Below are 14,730 nucleotides of genomic sequence, written 5' to 3'. Positions count from 1 at the left end.
CTTTGGTGGTGGAGGCAATGATACATACCAGTACTAGTAAAATGTTTGAGAAGGTGACAGTTATTTGTTCCGATTTACCAACGAATGAAATGAGGATGCCCATTGCCCAGGCTGTGGCTGGCTTTGGAAGCCAGCTTCGCAACATGGTCAGCCCAGTGGTGACTGGTTGATGATGTGGCCTAGAAGTTAGACAGAGAAGGGGACAGTTTCTTTTGTGGGGGGGAATTTCATTTCTTTTTGTTGTACTATCTTCAACCATACTTGCCAGCAAACTCTATCCTACAGTTGGTGAAAACAACAGAACTCTCCCCCAACAAGAACTACCTGTTTGGTTATCACCCTCACGGCCTCATGAGCATTGGGGCCTTTTGTCATTTTGCCACCGAGGGCTCCGGATTCTCTCTGACCTTCCCTGGCCTCCACGCTCATCTGGCAACACTTTACTTCAACTTCTACATGCCTCTCTACAGAGACTATCTAATGGCAGGAGGTGCAGACAGCAAGTCAGAACTAACGTTCTCCCAACACCTCATCCCCAAACATTTCAACCGTCTAGATTCCTGGTTTGAGTTAAAATTCCAGAAAGTCCTAAAGTTTGCTTCCTATAACAATTTCATTTCATCCCTCAGGTGTGTGTCCTGCAAGCCGGTCTGCCATGGGACCGCTGCTGTCCCACCCAGGTGGAGGCAATGTGGTGGCTATCGTAATTGGTGGGGCTGCAGAAGCATTGGCTTGCCATCCCGGGGCCACTTCTTTATATCTAAACCAACGCAGAGGGTTTGTGCGTCTCGCCTTGGAGCACGGGTGGGTTTGAGGAATTTACAAACTGATGTTGTAATGGTGACTTGAAGGAATTTGTAAAGGAGATGATGCAAGCAGAAGGCATCTGTAGCTCAATACCTCTGCCATCAAAGGTGGGCGGTCTATCTGTTTGTTTAAATGTTGAAAGCTCCAGTCACGAATAATATGGTCCTCAGAGGCCAGGCCTTAAATAACAGCTGCATTGATAGAAAAGTGAAGAAACAGAGAATAGTCTGAGTTTTTAGGAAGCTTTTTTGAAAAGGGGAGATCATAAGTGTTTGAGTACATGGGAAGGTGAAGAGTTCCAGAGTTTGGCATTGGAGGGGAAGAAACAAACATCATAATGGCCATTGCACTTTGCGGTGCAATTAAAGTGGGTCGAATTTGGAGGTCAGATTTGGAGAGTGAAGTCAGATTACTTTGGATTCAATTTGTGTCCAGCAAGTATTTGGAGCTAGAACCTCCCCAGATGTGAGAGCAGTACTCTGTACAAGGACTAATCAATCCTTTATGTAGTTGAGGGGGACAATCTTCGACATCTGAACATGACTCCCAGTTTCTTCGAGGCAGACTTAGTCATTTGTGTAATGTGTTTATTCCAGGATAAATTTGATGTTGAGGTAATACCTAGTAGGTTTATTGAATCACATGGTGTAATTATGGAACTTTCAAAGGAGTTTGGAGAGGTGAGAAGAGTTTGAGAGAGAGAGAGATGGGAAGAAATTTAGTTTAAGAAGCATTTAACTTGACCTGATTACATTTGCCCCACTGGGAAATCTTGTCTGAATTTAGAGGTGGCTGTGATCAAATGAGATGCAGATCGAGTGATGGAAGATGGGAGGATGGGCAGATGGGAAAAACATGGAGGAATGTAGTGTCGAGTCATCAGCAAATAAGTGCATTTGGTTATTTGTTAAAAAAGAAAAGAAAAAAAAGTCATTGATTAGAGAAAATAAGGAAGAGTATTAGAGACAGGACAGAACTCTGAGGCACATCACTGATGGGGAAGGAGGGAGATGTTGAACCATGAACAATTAGAAATAGAGCGGTTGGAGAGCTCGATATGACAGAACAGAGTGAAGGAGGAAAGAGGGAAGCAGAGATATCAGACCCCGATACCAAACTCTGTCAAAGGCTTTTGAGATATCAAGGCCTACAACAAAGGATTCCCCAAAGTCTCTCAGAGAAAAGGCCCAGACATTTGTAATGTAAGAAAGGATATCACCGGTAGATCTTGCCTTGCGAAAGCCATATTGATGGTCAGATAGAAGACTGAGATTCACGATGCTTGAGGAAATGGGTATTGAGAAGACATTCAAAGACTGGAAATAGAAGTGAGAACAATAGGGTGGGAGTTGGAAGGGTTTGAATGATCACCATTCTTTAAAATAGGATGGTCTAAGGCATGCTTCCAGGAAAGAGGAAAAGTTTGGGTTTTTAAACAAACGAACAAGCACGGGTGCAAGTTCTGAAGCACACCAAGACGAGAGGAATGCCATCTTGTCCGTACGCCTTGCTTTTGTCCCGAAAGAAGAGTACGTTTTGACTGAATCAAAATAGACTGAAGTGAGGGGCAATACGTTTTTGTCTGATTAGGATATCTTAGTTGTGACAGATTTGGATGAAACTTTGTGGACAGGTTGGGTGTGTGATAGACAAATTGATTCTATTTTTGGTGAACATCTCGGTATGGATACGATAAATTTTTAAGCGATTCTTCACCATTGAGTGATATGTTGCCACAAATGATATTTTACATATTTCATAACTCAGTGGTTGAGTTGGGTAGTTGACAAGAACAAGCAAATGAAATTTTGGTTCAGGTGCGGATGCAGATTCAGCCTATCAATGGGATACAAAATGTAAACCGTTTAGCCTGGTGGAGGTATGCACTCTACCAAGTGCCATTCTAGTTCACGTCACAATAATGTGGGATTTCCTCCAGTTAATGGCTCGATTCTCGCTACCTCCACCATCCGCAGTGCTATTACGTTGTGGACGTACTTTGTACATATTTTCTTTGTACCACAGTGCTGATTTGGTCCCGGTGTATTCTTTTGGAGAGAATGACACGTACAAGCAGCACACGTTCCCAGATGGATCTTGGGTCCGACGGGTACAAGAATGGTGTCGACAGACGTTGAGTTTCTCCCCCTGTGCCTTGCGTGGCTCGTGGGGAATTCTACCTTTCCGGACGCCCATCCACACCGTTGGTAAATCTTCCTCTACCTCCCCCTTCCTCACCAACTTTCACTCGAATGAATTATTATTGATGAAGAGCAAGTATATAAAGTTATCCAAATCTGACCTTAACTGCACAATTAAACCATAATCTGGGCCCACAATTGTATTTTGCATTTATGATTTGAGAGCTGGAGACTATTTAAAGGCTGAAATGTACTTTTTATTTTTCATCCGTATAGATAACCAGCAGGGGTACCCAGCGTTTCCTGGTGCTGTTCTAATCCTGTTGGCATTTTGAAGAAATCAAATTTTGTTTTTGTTTTTCTCTTTTGTTGGGGCCGAACCACAAACTAAGGGAAGTACTTCTGATCATAACTTCGAGTGACAGGATAGCTGATTGTCATGTGCTCTTTCAAGCAGTCTGATTCTGAGTTTGGTTTTTTGTCGAGCCAGCAGGAAGTACTGCATTGTCATACCACCTTTAAGAGGACAATGTGGCTCTTTTTCCTGAAATTGTGGGTATAACATATCTCGCGATATCTTGCAAGAGAAGCTTTTGGATCTGTAGTATAACTACATATATGCTGCCAATATCCTAAATGTAATATGTATGGGGGCATAGTGGTCTTCGCTTTGTTGTATTTCATATACCAATTGTATCCCACAGTGGGTGCTCCTATTCCAGTACCCTTGGCACCAGATCCACCAGCAGAGTTGGTCGAAAGAATACACGAACGTTACACTGCTGCCCTGGTGCACCTCTTCGATACGCACAAATGCAGTTTTGGCCTTCGAGATACGGACAAGCTGCATTTGCTCTGAATTGGAAGTAGGACTTGCTTTGTCAGCGAAATGATAGTACTTTATATAATGGAGCCACTGTTTGGCTTGTAATTTACATGAAGCAGGGAAGAGGGTGAATGTTGTGAATTTGAATTGCATTTGTTTGGTGTGGTTTTTTCCTCCAACAGCCATTGCTATAACAAGTCCCTTATCTTGGCAGAAACCACCCTCCTGGCCCTTTTGCTGGTTAGAAATCCTTCCTTTTGGAGCATAGCTCATTTGTATTCAATTGCACATTGGCTGGCTTGGTATTAGATGCAAGTCAAGGCAGTGCATTGTAATTCAAGAGCATTTTTTTTTTTTTTTTTTTGAAGGAGCTGGGTGATGGTATGAAAGCAAAGGCCTTGGGTCTAGACCTACAAAACGAATTGAGAACAAGTCTTTGTACTTGACCATGGAGCTTGTGGGAAATGATTTGTCGAAATGGTGGTTGGTGGTGACCTTTCTCCAGTCTGATTGAAAAGCAACATGTATGCATTTTTTTTTTTTGTGAAAGTGAACTTCTTTTGTGCCATAGGTTTTGCTTTTTTTAATGCCTTTCCACACCCCACCCCATCTCCTATTTCCCTCTTCCTCCTCCAACACAAATGTTGCAAAGGATGGATTTAATAAGGGGAAGAATAGATAACATTCCACGAATATTGTATTGATCAGGGATTATTTGAATGAAAGGAGCATGCACTGAAGTTTTGGATGTAATCTGATACCAATAAAAGTATTAATTTGGCATTTATTCTTCCTCTGCTGTTGAGGGCATTGTTTTCAGGTTGTCTGATAATTGTATAGCGATAGCTTGTGAACTGCTGGTGATTTTTACCAAACTTTGTACAGATGTATTACGATTCAAATGATTAGATTTTGGGGTCAAGGTTGTGACCTTTAATTGAAAGCAGCAGATTATTTTCTTACTGCAATAACTTGAACTGCACAAGGCATTTTGACCAAACCTGGTGCAAGTAGGAACTATGGGATAAATATGAACAGTTTAAATTTTAGGTTTATAGGCGGTCAAGTGCCCTTTAATAAATCCATTACTGCAATAGCCGAGGACCACTTGAGATCCGAACCAGACGACTTTTTTTTTTGTACACAAAGTCGAGGCTTGTGTAAGCTAACACATAGAACATATAATTAAAGGGAGCAGGAGACCAGAGGGAAGCGCAATAGTGTTACGTGCTCCCCCCAAACCCCCCGGTCACGGTGTACCTCCGAGCCCTGAGAGGAGTCACGGCAGAAAGATGTTATTCTGTATGTCAAAGATCAATGGTGAAGCCACACCAATTGTTACCAACAAACAAATATTGTATTAAGATCACACAAGAATAACAGTACAACAATAATAGTAATCAAAAGTACAATCGATATATATCCTATGATGGTACCATCAGTTTTGTAATATACAACTTGCTATACTCCAAGTGAGTGAAACAAGAACATTCCCAATGTCTCTTTCCCGGCTTCAAACCAAAGTTGATTCTGCTTTCAAGCCAAAGTCGATCCGCTCCAGCGATCGTCAGAACCATGTATAATCGAGACCAGAATCCTGTTGGGATGACAGTCAGTTTGCCAAAGCTGCGCAAAGGTGCCCTCAAGGCAACTGGGAAATCCAAAGGCGCCCTCCAGGCGACTGGGAAATCACACCCTCGGGTATGGACGTTTCACGGCTCAGTCGGCGACCCGCAGATTTACCTTCAAAATCCACGTTACACACACACACCAGATAAACGTCTAAATGCGGTGAAAACAGCTGAAGCGAAGCAAAGACCTTGCGCGATGCGCAAAGCACGCGAGTCAAAATGGCCGACGGCCCGTTCTCGAGGTGTAACGGCAGTCCAATGATTCTCTTCGGAATCGACCACAAAACCTGACACGCAGGTTGGTCTGTCACAGCGATAACTGTCATAGGAATCCCTTTCCCGGGAAACCCAAAAGTTAACTAGTGACCTCCGTTCGCTAGCATTGGCTCAAAACCTCAATGCCGCTCAGCTTCTTCTTGTCCGACTCACTCGCTCCGCCTTCTTTTTCTCTCTTCCTCTTTTTTGTCGTCCAGTTCCGGTTTCATTTAAAACATTAACTTTTTTACCTTTTGAAAATAATAATTTCTATTTCCCTCAAACGACAACAATAATAATACATGGAATCAAAAATGTTTAGTGGATGAAAACCACAACGGAAGTGACGAATCCATAACACTTCCCCCCCTCAAGAAAGAAAGTTTGAACAAAGTGAAAACTTTCTTTGCAGGCAAAAACTCTTAACAAAAAAAAAGTAAAACTCACCCAAATCATCAATTCCCATGAGCAACGATAATTAATATTTCCCAAAAATAAAGCAACAAAACTTCCAAACAACCTACAGAAATTTCCAAAGTTAGTTCACTCTGGACAAACCATCAGCAACGACATTGTCCCTGCCCTTTACATGCTCAATTTCCAAGTTGAACTCCTGCAAAGCCAAACTCCATCTCATCAACCTCTGGTTTTTATTTTTCATTTTTTGAATGAAGGTTAAGGGGTTGTGATCAGTGAATCCAAAGCAAAACAAATCTATAGCACTGTTTGAAGGAGGCTGAGCTGAGAGCCAGGTTTCATGGTGGTTGGGTGGTGAGGCCTGGAAGTACCCACTGCATGGACGCATTTAGGAACGTGGAGTTCACGGGATAATCCTTGCAGGAATCTTGGCTCGGCTGCTCCTGAGCACCCAGTGCTTCCAACCCTTCTCTTGATCATAAAAATCACAATCACAGTTGGAGAGTCGGGTGCTGTAATCACGTGAGTAGCGGTCCCCATCTCGGCTACCACCGCAATAGTCATCCCGTCGAGAGTTGCCAAAACTGCGCTGCTGCTGCTGGGAGCCTCCGTAGTAATCACGACTGCGGCCGCCACCAAAACTACTACTCCCACCCCGGGAGCCATAGCCACCCCTGAAACTACCTCCACGTGTTCCTCCTCTGTAGCCCCCTTGACGCCCATGGCCTGCCTTCTCTACCGTTATGGTCCGACCATCCAAATCCTTGCCATTCAAATCCTTTTCTGCATCTTTGGCGTCCTTTGTGTTTTCAAACGTGACAAAGCCAAACCCTCTCGACTTTTGCGTCTCCCTGTCTTTTATCAGCAGCACTTACAAGAGTGGTCCATATTTGCCAAAGATAGAGTCCAGAACATCTTCCCTTGTGTTGAAGTTCAGTCCACCTACAAAGAGCTTGCCAACATTGCCTCCATCCATGACTTGTGTGTGCTGCTGCTGACACTTAGTTTCAGGGTACTCGACAAGAAGTGACTGTGCAAAGCGTGATGTCAGTACCTTCTCCTTCTCTTCAGAGCGCTTCCTACCCATAGCACGAGTCACGGCACAGGATGGAAAGATACCCGGAATCTCCTGCTCTAACTGTGCAGTGTTATTTTCCATACTAGGCTTTTCAACATACATCAGATTACCAGAAACTTGACCACCGGCCAAATCATTCCCGATAACAAGAGATTCCCTCTACAGGAAGATTAGCTTGTAAACCTACGGTGACCGGTCCTGACACCAAATCAGACTTCAAATGGATGACATGAAGTGGAGCTTTAACATAGCCACCAACCCCCAGTAAAAGAACTAGTCTAGTAGGAAGACTAGGTCCCCCTGCACCCCCCGGAGATATACTTCTAATCAGTGTTTCTAGATTGGAAAAAATGTGTAGAAAATGACTAGCTATGGCCCCAAGCTGAAAAAATGTCCCACATACCATTTTTATGCAAATTACTGCTGCCATTATCAAAAAAAGACTAGGTCCCCCTGCACCCCCCGGAGATATACTTCTAATCAGTGTTTCTAGATTGGAAAAAATGTGTAGAAAATGACTAGCTATGGCCCCAAGCTGAAAAAATGTCCCACATACCATTTTTATGCAAATTACTGCTGCCATTATCAAAAAAACGATTTTTGACATATCTCAGCCAATATTGCAGATAATTGAAAAATGAAGGTGTCTAGACCCATGTTTTGAAGGGCATAGATCATGATAGAACTATTCATAACATGATTACATGTGTCTATGGTATACTAGTATGCTAATTAGTGCTTTATTTACAAAATAATCACAGTTTTACGAAATAATAGACTCATATTAAGGTCCGTCTACACAGACGTTAACACAAAGTTTTATTTTTCTAAATACCCTGTGAAATTCACCGAATGCCCTGTGAAACCTGGGATTCTTCTCCAGCTTTTTCAAGGGCCCGACTTTTCCCTTCCCTTTGAAGGCACTGGTGCAGTCTTCTCCGCTGAACACATAGTACCCCAGGAGAGTGGCACAGTAGTCCTCTCCCAGGGATTCTGCCAGCTCAGAGACGTTGACAAGTTGGCGATGCTTCCCTGACCCTGTATCCAGGTACACCGTCAGCTTGATGTTGTGGGCATGGTGGAGCAGGATCAGGAGGATGTCTGTGTCCGGTGTTCTGACTACAGCGTTCTTGTATCCGATGGTAGCAGCATGATGGAGGTACAGAACCACCCTGGTATCAGTCTCTTCCTGGTTGCTGTAGATCGTGGGGAGTTCACGTACCTCGACCTGAAACACAAAAAGGCACCGCATTTCAATCACCAGTCACTGCCAGTTTCAGTATATCTCCGGGGGGTGCAGGGGGACCTAGTCTTTTTTTGATAATGGCAGCAGTAATTTGCATAAAAATGGTATGTGGGACATTTTTTCAGCTTGGGGCCATAGCTAGTCATTTTCTACACATTTTTTCCAATCTAGAAACACTGATTAGAAGTATATCACCGGGGGGTGCAGGGGGACCTAGTCTTCCTACTAGACTAAACACTAACACCAGTTGCCGTCTTCTCTGACAATGGCAAAATGCCCTCAAGCATCAAAGATTGACGTGCTCCTGTGTCCATCAATACCCCAACAGGTCTCTGGTTCGTTAAGTCTCCATCCAGTGACACAAACCCCTCTGAAATAAAATGTTTGTAACCCTCTTGAACAAGGTCGTTCTGTGATGTCGTAACTTTGGCATGAGAACCTTTACAAGGTACTGTCCTCCAAGGACGATTTCTCGCATTGGCCAATGCATTCGGAGTTGTACTAGTCTGACTCCGCTCCTGATTTTACCTTTTCAGGGCATAACATTGGGACATCAAATGCCCAGGTTTCATGCAAAAAGCGCAAGTAGGCCCGGAGGAAAAACTCGTGGTCTGCCTCGGGCCCCCCGGAAGATAAGTCTGTCTTGGAACTGTAGTCTTCTGATCCCTAAAAGTCGCGGTATCAGATTTGTCCTCATAGTCATCTCTAGGCCACCTCCATTAATATTTGTTCTCCGCACCTGATTTACCATAACCCCCTGGCTAACTCTAGGCGGGAAGTTAGGTTTGTGGAACCCCATCCTGTGTGTCAAGGCATAGTCATCTGCCACGGTTGCTGCCTCATACAACTCTGGTACTTTCTTTTCATCCAGATGTACTTTAATGTCCACGTGGACACACTGTTTGAATTCCTCCACCAAGATCAATTGTCGCAACAGTTTGAAGTCTTTCCCAATCCCCTTCGAGTCACACCACCGATCAAACATGGTTTCCTTCATTCTGGCAAACTCCACATGGGTCTCACTCTCCCTCTTCCTGGCATTCCTGAATTTTTGCCGGTAACCTTCAGGGACCAATTCATAGGCTTTGAGAATGGTTTTCTTCACTATCTCATAATCTGCACATTGGTCAATCGGTAAAGCCGAATAGATATCTTGAGCTTTACCCACCAAAACACTTTGCACTAACATAGTCCAGGACCCCACAGGCCATTTTAGCATTTGAGCCACTTTCTCAAAGTGTAAAAAGAACTTGGCTACCTCCTTTTCATTGAAGGGTGGAACCAGCCTCACATGCCTACCAACATCCCAAGTGTTCTGACTAGTTGTCGAACTAGCCGGCATGGATTCTACTTCTCTCCGTTCTCCCATTAATTCCAGCTCCTTGAGTTTAAGTTCCTTCTGATACTCCATGTCACGTTCCTTTAACTCCCTTTCGGCTCTCCTTTCCTCTGCTCTTTCCCCTGCCCTTCTTTCTTCTTCAGCTGTCCTTTCCTCTGCTCTTTTCTCCTCGAGTTCTCGTGCCTGTTCTGCTCTTCTTTCCTCTGCTTTCCATTCCAACTCTTTTAACCTTTCCTGTCTCTGCAGTTGCATCTCCATTTTCCGGACCTCCACATTTTCTTTTTCTTCGGGTAACCAATCCAAGGCTACCTCTGTCCATGTTCCTTGTCCCACCAGAGATTCTACCACCAATGTCTGCATCTCTGCTTTCTTCATATGAGCTCGGACCTCCGTTTTTTTTTTTGTTTTTTTTTTTGTATACAAGATCGAGGCTCGTGAAAGAGCTAACATTAATCACACAAAAAGACAAACCGACACACAAAACACAAAAAACAAGGGGAACGGCAGACAAGATGGGGAGAGAGGGGTAAGGACACAAACACAACATTTGAGAGCAGGGACATCAGGAGGACTTGGGGGGAGGTGGAGAGGAATAAAACATATGAACACTGCAAGGACTCTGGGGTGAATTACCAGGGGTAGAAAAGATCAAGGTTTTCGATGGGGGAAGATAAGAGATGGTGGTGAACAGCTGTTTTAAAGACCTGGAGGGAGGAGTGGGATTGAAGGGAGTGGGGGAGTTTGTTCCAGAGGCGGGAGAAAAGGGGAATGAAAGAGTGAAGGTGAGCAGAGAGCCTAGACTTTGGCAGTTTAACCATAAGAGGGTTGCAGGCAGATCTTGTGCGACCTGAAGGAATATTGGGGGAACAGAGCACAGAGAGAGCTGGGGGAGCAAGGCCGGAGAGGAGTCGGTAGAAGACTGAAAGACCACCAACCTGCCTGCGGTGAGTGAGTGAAAGGCCCTCGGAGTTGACTACATCGCAGGAGATTCCAATGATTCTGAAAGCTTTGGCTTTTTTGGCTTTGGCTTAAAATGTTTGGCCAATATCAAGAGTTCCGATCTTTTTAACGATTGGAACTGTGCCTCATTAGGGGACGCCGCAAACTTTTCTGCGTCAAACACCATGGTGACTATTAGTTAGCACCTGTTAACCTTCACACACACAAAAAAATTTTTTGGAAAAACTTGGGAATGTTAGAAAAATTCCAAATTTGGGAATGTTTGGGAATTCTATCCCGGACGAGTGTTAGGGAATTTAAACCCGGACGAGGATGTTGGGGAATTCTATCCCGGACGAAATTTAGGAATTTTGTCAGCAAAGACGAGCCCCCAATTTCAATTTGGGCCAATTTTGGACGAGCCTCCAATTTCTCGGACAAGCCCCGAGAGGAGTCACGGCAGAAAGATGTGTTATTCTGTATGTCAAAGATCAATGGTGAAGCCACACCAATTGTTACCAACAAACAAATATTGTATTAAGATCACACAAGAATAACAGTACAACAATAATAGTAATCAAAAGTACAATCAATATATATCCTATGATGGTACCATCAGTTTCGTAATACATAACTCACTGTGCTCCAAGTGAGTGAAACAAGAACATTCCCAATGTCTTTCCTGGCTTCAAACCAAAGTTGATTCCGGTTTCAAGCCAAAGTCGATCCGCTCCAGCGATCTTCAGAGCGATGTCTAATCGAGACCAGAATCCCGTTCGGATGACAGTCACAGTCACACGGCCAAAGCTGCGCATAGGCGCCCTCAAGGCGACTGGGAAATCCAAAGGCGCCCTCCAGGCGACTGGGAAATCACACCCTCATGTATGGATGTTTCACGGCTCACAGTCGTCAACCCGCAGATTTAGCTTCAAAATCCACGTTGCACCTACACACACCAGATAAACGTCTGCATGCGGTGAAAACCGCTGAAGCGAAGCAAAGACCTAGCGTGATGCGCAAAGCGCGCGAGTAAAAATGGCCGACGGCCCGTTCGAGGCGTAACGGCAGTCCAACGATTCTCTTCGGAATCGACCGCAAAACCTGACACGCAGGTTGATCTGTCACAGCGATAACAACTCTGTCGCAGGAATCCCTTTCCCGGGAAACCCAAAAGTTCGCTAGTGCCCTCCGTTCGCTAGCGTTGGCTCAAAACCTCAACGCCGCTCGGCTTCTTCTTGTCCGACTCACTTGCTCCGCCTTCTTTTTCTCTCTTCCTCTTCTTCGTCGTCCGGGTCCCGTTTCATTTAAAACATTAACTTTTTTACCTTTTGAAAATAATAATTTCTATTTCCCTCAAACGACAACAATAATAATACATGGAATCAAAAATGTTTACAGTGGATGAAAACCACAACAACGGAAGTGACGAATCCGTAACAATAGGGACATCAGATCTGTGGAAGAGAGAGGGTTGGCGTGGGGGTACATGGGATAAACAAGATGGACACCAGGGGATTTCAGGAAGAAAAATGGAATTTGAAGGAGGTGGATTAATGCGGGTCGAAAAGATTAAGGTTTTGGATGAAGGAAGATAAGAGAAGGTGATAGACAGTTTTCACGATCTGGAGGGAGTAGTGGGATTAAAGAGACTGCGTTTGTTCCAGGTGTGGGGAGGGGGGGTGGGGGGAGTGGGGAGAAGAGAGGAATGAAAGAGAAGATGAGCAGAGTCAATTTTGGCAGTTTCACCAGAAGGGGGTTGCTGACAGATCTTGTGCATCCTGCAGGAATATTTGGGGGACAGCAGGGGGTGAAATGCTGGAGAGGATATGGTAGAAGACAAAGACCACCAACCTGCCTGCGGTGAGAGTGGAAGGCCCTCAGAATCAGCTTCTTCGTGGGAGATGCCAATGATTCTAAAAGCTTTGGTTTCCACAGTGTCAAGCCGAGCTAGGTGTGAGGCAGGAGCACCAGCCCAGAGGGGAGAGCAGTATTCCATCAACCTGCAGATGAAAGCTTTGTATGTGGTGAGGCGCTCAGGTGTGCCACGGAAGGACTTCGCACGACGGAGGATGCCCAGTCGGCGACTGGCTTTGGAGACCAGTTTGGAAATGTGGTTTTCCCAGGAAAGATCATGGCAGATAGTGAGAACCAAAAGCTTGAGTGACAGAACTTCTTTGAGATGATTGTTGAGAAAGTTGATGTGAGGGTTTTTCAGACTCCTTTTGGAGACATAGTGAGTGAGATTTGTCAGGCTTGAAAGACATGTTCCAGCAAAGACAACAGCTGTCTTGAAGACCTGGATGGAAGAATATGATAGAGGATGTGGAAGTTGATTTCACAGGTGGAGGGAAATAAAAAAATTTTAAAAATGAGTGGAGGTGAGCAGTGACCCTGGATTTAGATCGTTTCACCAGAAGGGGGTTGATGGTAGACCATGTCAGTCCTGCAGAAATCTGTCTGGGGGAGTGGGAGGGCAAGGGCAAAGTATGCAAGACCACAAAGGAAGTGTTAAGACAGACCACTGACCTGTTGGAAATGGTGAAGTGATGGGCCCATAGACTCAGCTTCATCGTGGGAGATTCGCATGATATTGAAGGCCTTGGTTTCCACGGCATCAAGCAGGGGAGCTAAGAGCTAAGTACTTGTAGGTGGATAGGATTTCAGGTGTGCCTAGGAAGGATTTTGTTGGTATTGCATCCAAATGCTAAGCATTTTATCCATGTGGAAAAAAAGATGATAAAGCAGACCACCATTACCTAAAAGTAGGGAAATATTGGATCACCACTTGCTCTTGCACATCCAGCAAGTTTAAAGGTGATGTCATACCTGTACAAAGCCACCTTTATGGCAACTCAGGAATAAACATTGGAAAATATGGTTATCTATATATATTGTTACGGTTTTTAGAACCTTCACTTTGTAAATTTTAGTCAATGTTCCCTTATAAATGATCCCCTGTAAATATCCCCATTATTTGGCTTTATTAAAGATCGCACCCTAGTTAGTCCATGTACAACACGTAGGGCACCATAGGACCTCTCTGTAGTTATTTCATTATTATGTGTTTCAGTTAAGGATCTGTTCCCAATAGTTGAATCTGCGTTGCATTAATCAAATAAGATAGGCCCCTTTCAATTTCCACAATCATCTCTCCCGCTCTTTAAAGTGCAGTAGCAGTAGGGCAGCGTTCGCTGCCCCTTGTCTTGGTTCGCTTGATTGCCAAAGCCGCCATTGACCATGCGGTCTCAGGCCGAGGAGAAAGGGGGCGGGACACAGGAACAAGGTGTGGCACGTCAACTCACCATCAGAGGTGGAGCCAGCGAGCCCTTACCAGCCAACCAGGGCTGATGAAATACCATCACGGGCGTGGCTCTATGAAGCGCGCATTGATCTTGAAGCGTGTAATATAAGCGCCAGCGCGAGCCTTTTTACAGAGTCGACTTGGGTTGGAGAAGGCGCTTGGTGGGGTCTGGCTGAGAGACGAAGCTGCACAGAGCTCTTTGACGAACTGCTTCGGAAAGCCCCTACCACGTGAAAATATACGTGCAGCTGCCGCCGGGTTTCGCCTAAAGCCCGGAGCGTGGACCGGAGCGTGGACGGGAGCGGACCTCGATGCTGCGCATCGGCCCGGACCTTCCTGCCCTGCCATCGGCTTGGACCTTCTCCTCCTTCCAGCCATTCCTTCCTGCCATTCCCTATTCGTGTGAGTCTGTTTGTTTTGTCTGGGGTATAATATAAGACTGTTTAAGGCTGCCCTGTGTCCTGCTTCTTCTTCTTCTGTATATTCTTCGCCTTTCGTTTCCTCTTCATTTCGTGTAAATAATTAATAAATACCTGTTATTCCTTTACTTTGGTTTCTTCTTCCCCCGATCGCTTTAGTCCCTTCCCAATTGAGTACCTGTGGCGCGATTTGGCCAACCGTTATAAATATAATCGGGTTAGTCTATTTGCTAACGGCTCGGATCGTGGATTGCTAAACCACTTGGCAACTCCCATCACATCCGCGGTTCGAGCAGGGACTCATTTCCCTGCTTTGCGGAGAGATTGGTGA

General features: G+C 44.8%; 1 protein-coding gene across 1 annotated transcript in view; it reads left to right on the top strand.

The window, feature by feature from the left end:
* The window catches only part of LOC137425190 (diacylglycerol O-acyltransferase 2), a 38,464-nt gene extending 33,901 nt beyond the window's left edge, over positions 1–4,563 (top strand). Inside the window, exons 6-9 of the mRNA XM_068113357.2 lie at positions 286–490; positions 630–804; positions 2,833–3,014; positions 3,653–4,563. Coding sequence (XP_067969458.1) covers positions 286–490; positions 630–804; positions 2,833–3,014; positions 3,653–3,807 — 717 coding nt within the window. The 3' untranslated portion in view covers positions 3,808–4,563. The remainder of the gene's footprint in view (positions 1–285; positions 491–629; positions 805–2,832; positions 3,015–3,652) is intronic.
* The last annotated feature ends 10,167 nt before the right edge of the window (positions 4,564–14,730 follow it).

Source organism: Myxine glutinosa, chromosome 4, assembly GCF_964187855.1.
Source record: "Myxine glutinosa chromosome 4, kmMyxGlut1.1, whole genome shotgun sequence".
In the NCBI taxonomy this organism is placed as follows: Eukaryota; Metazoa; Chordata; class Myxini; order Myxiniformes; family Myxinidae; genus Myxine; species Myxine glutinosa.
This window is presented reverse-complemented; position numbering and strand designations above follow the sequence as displayed.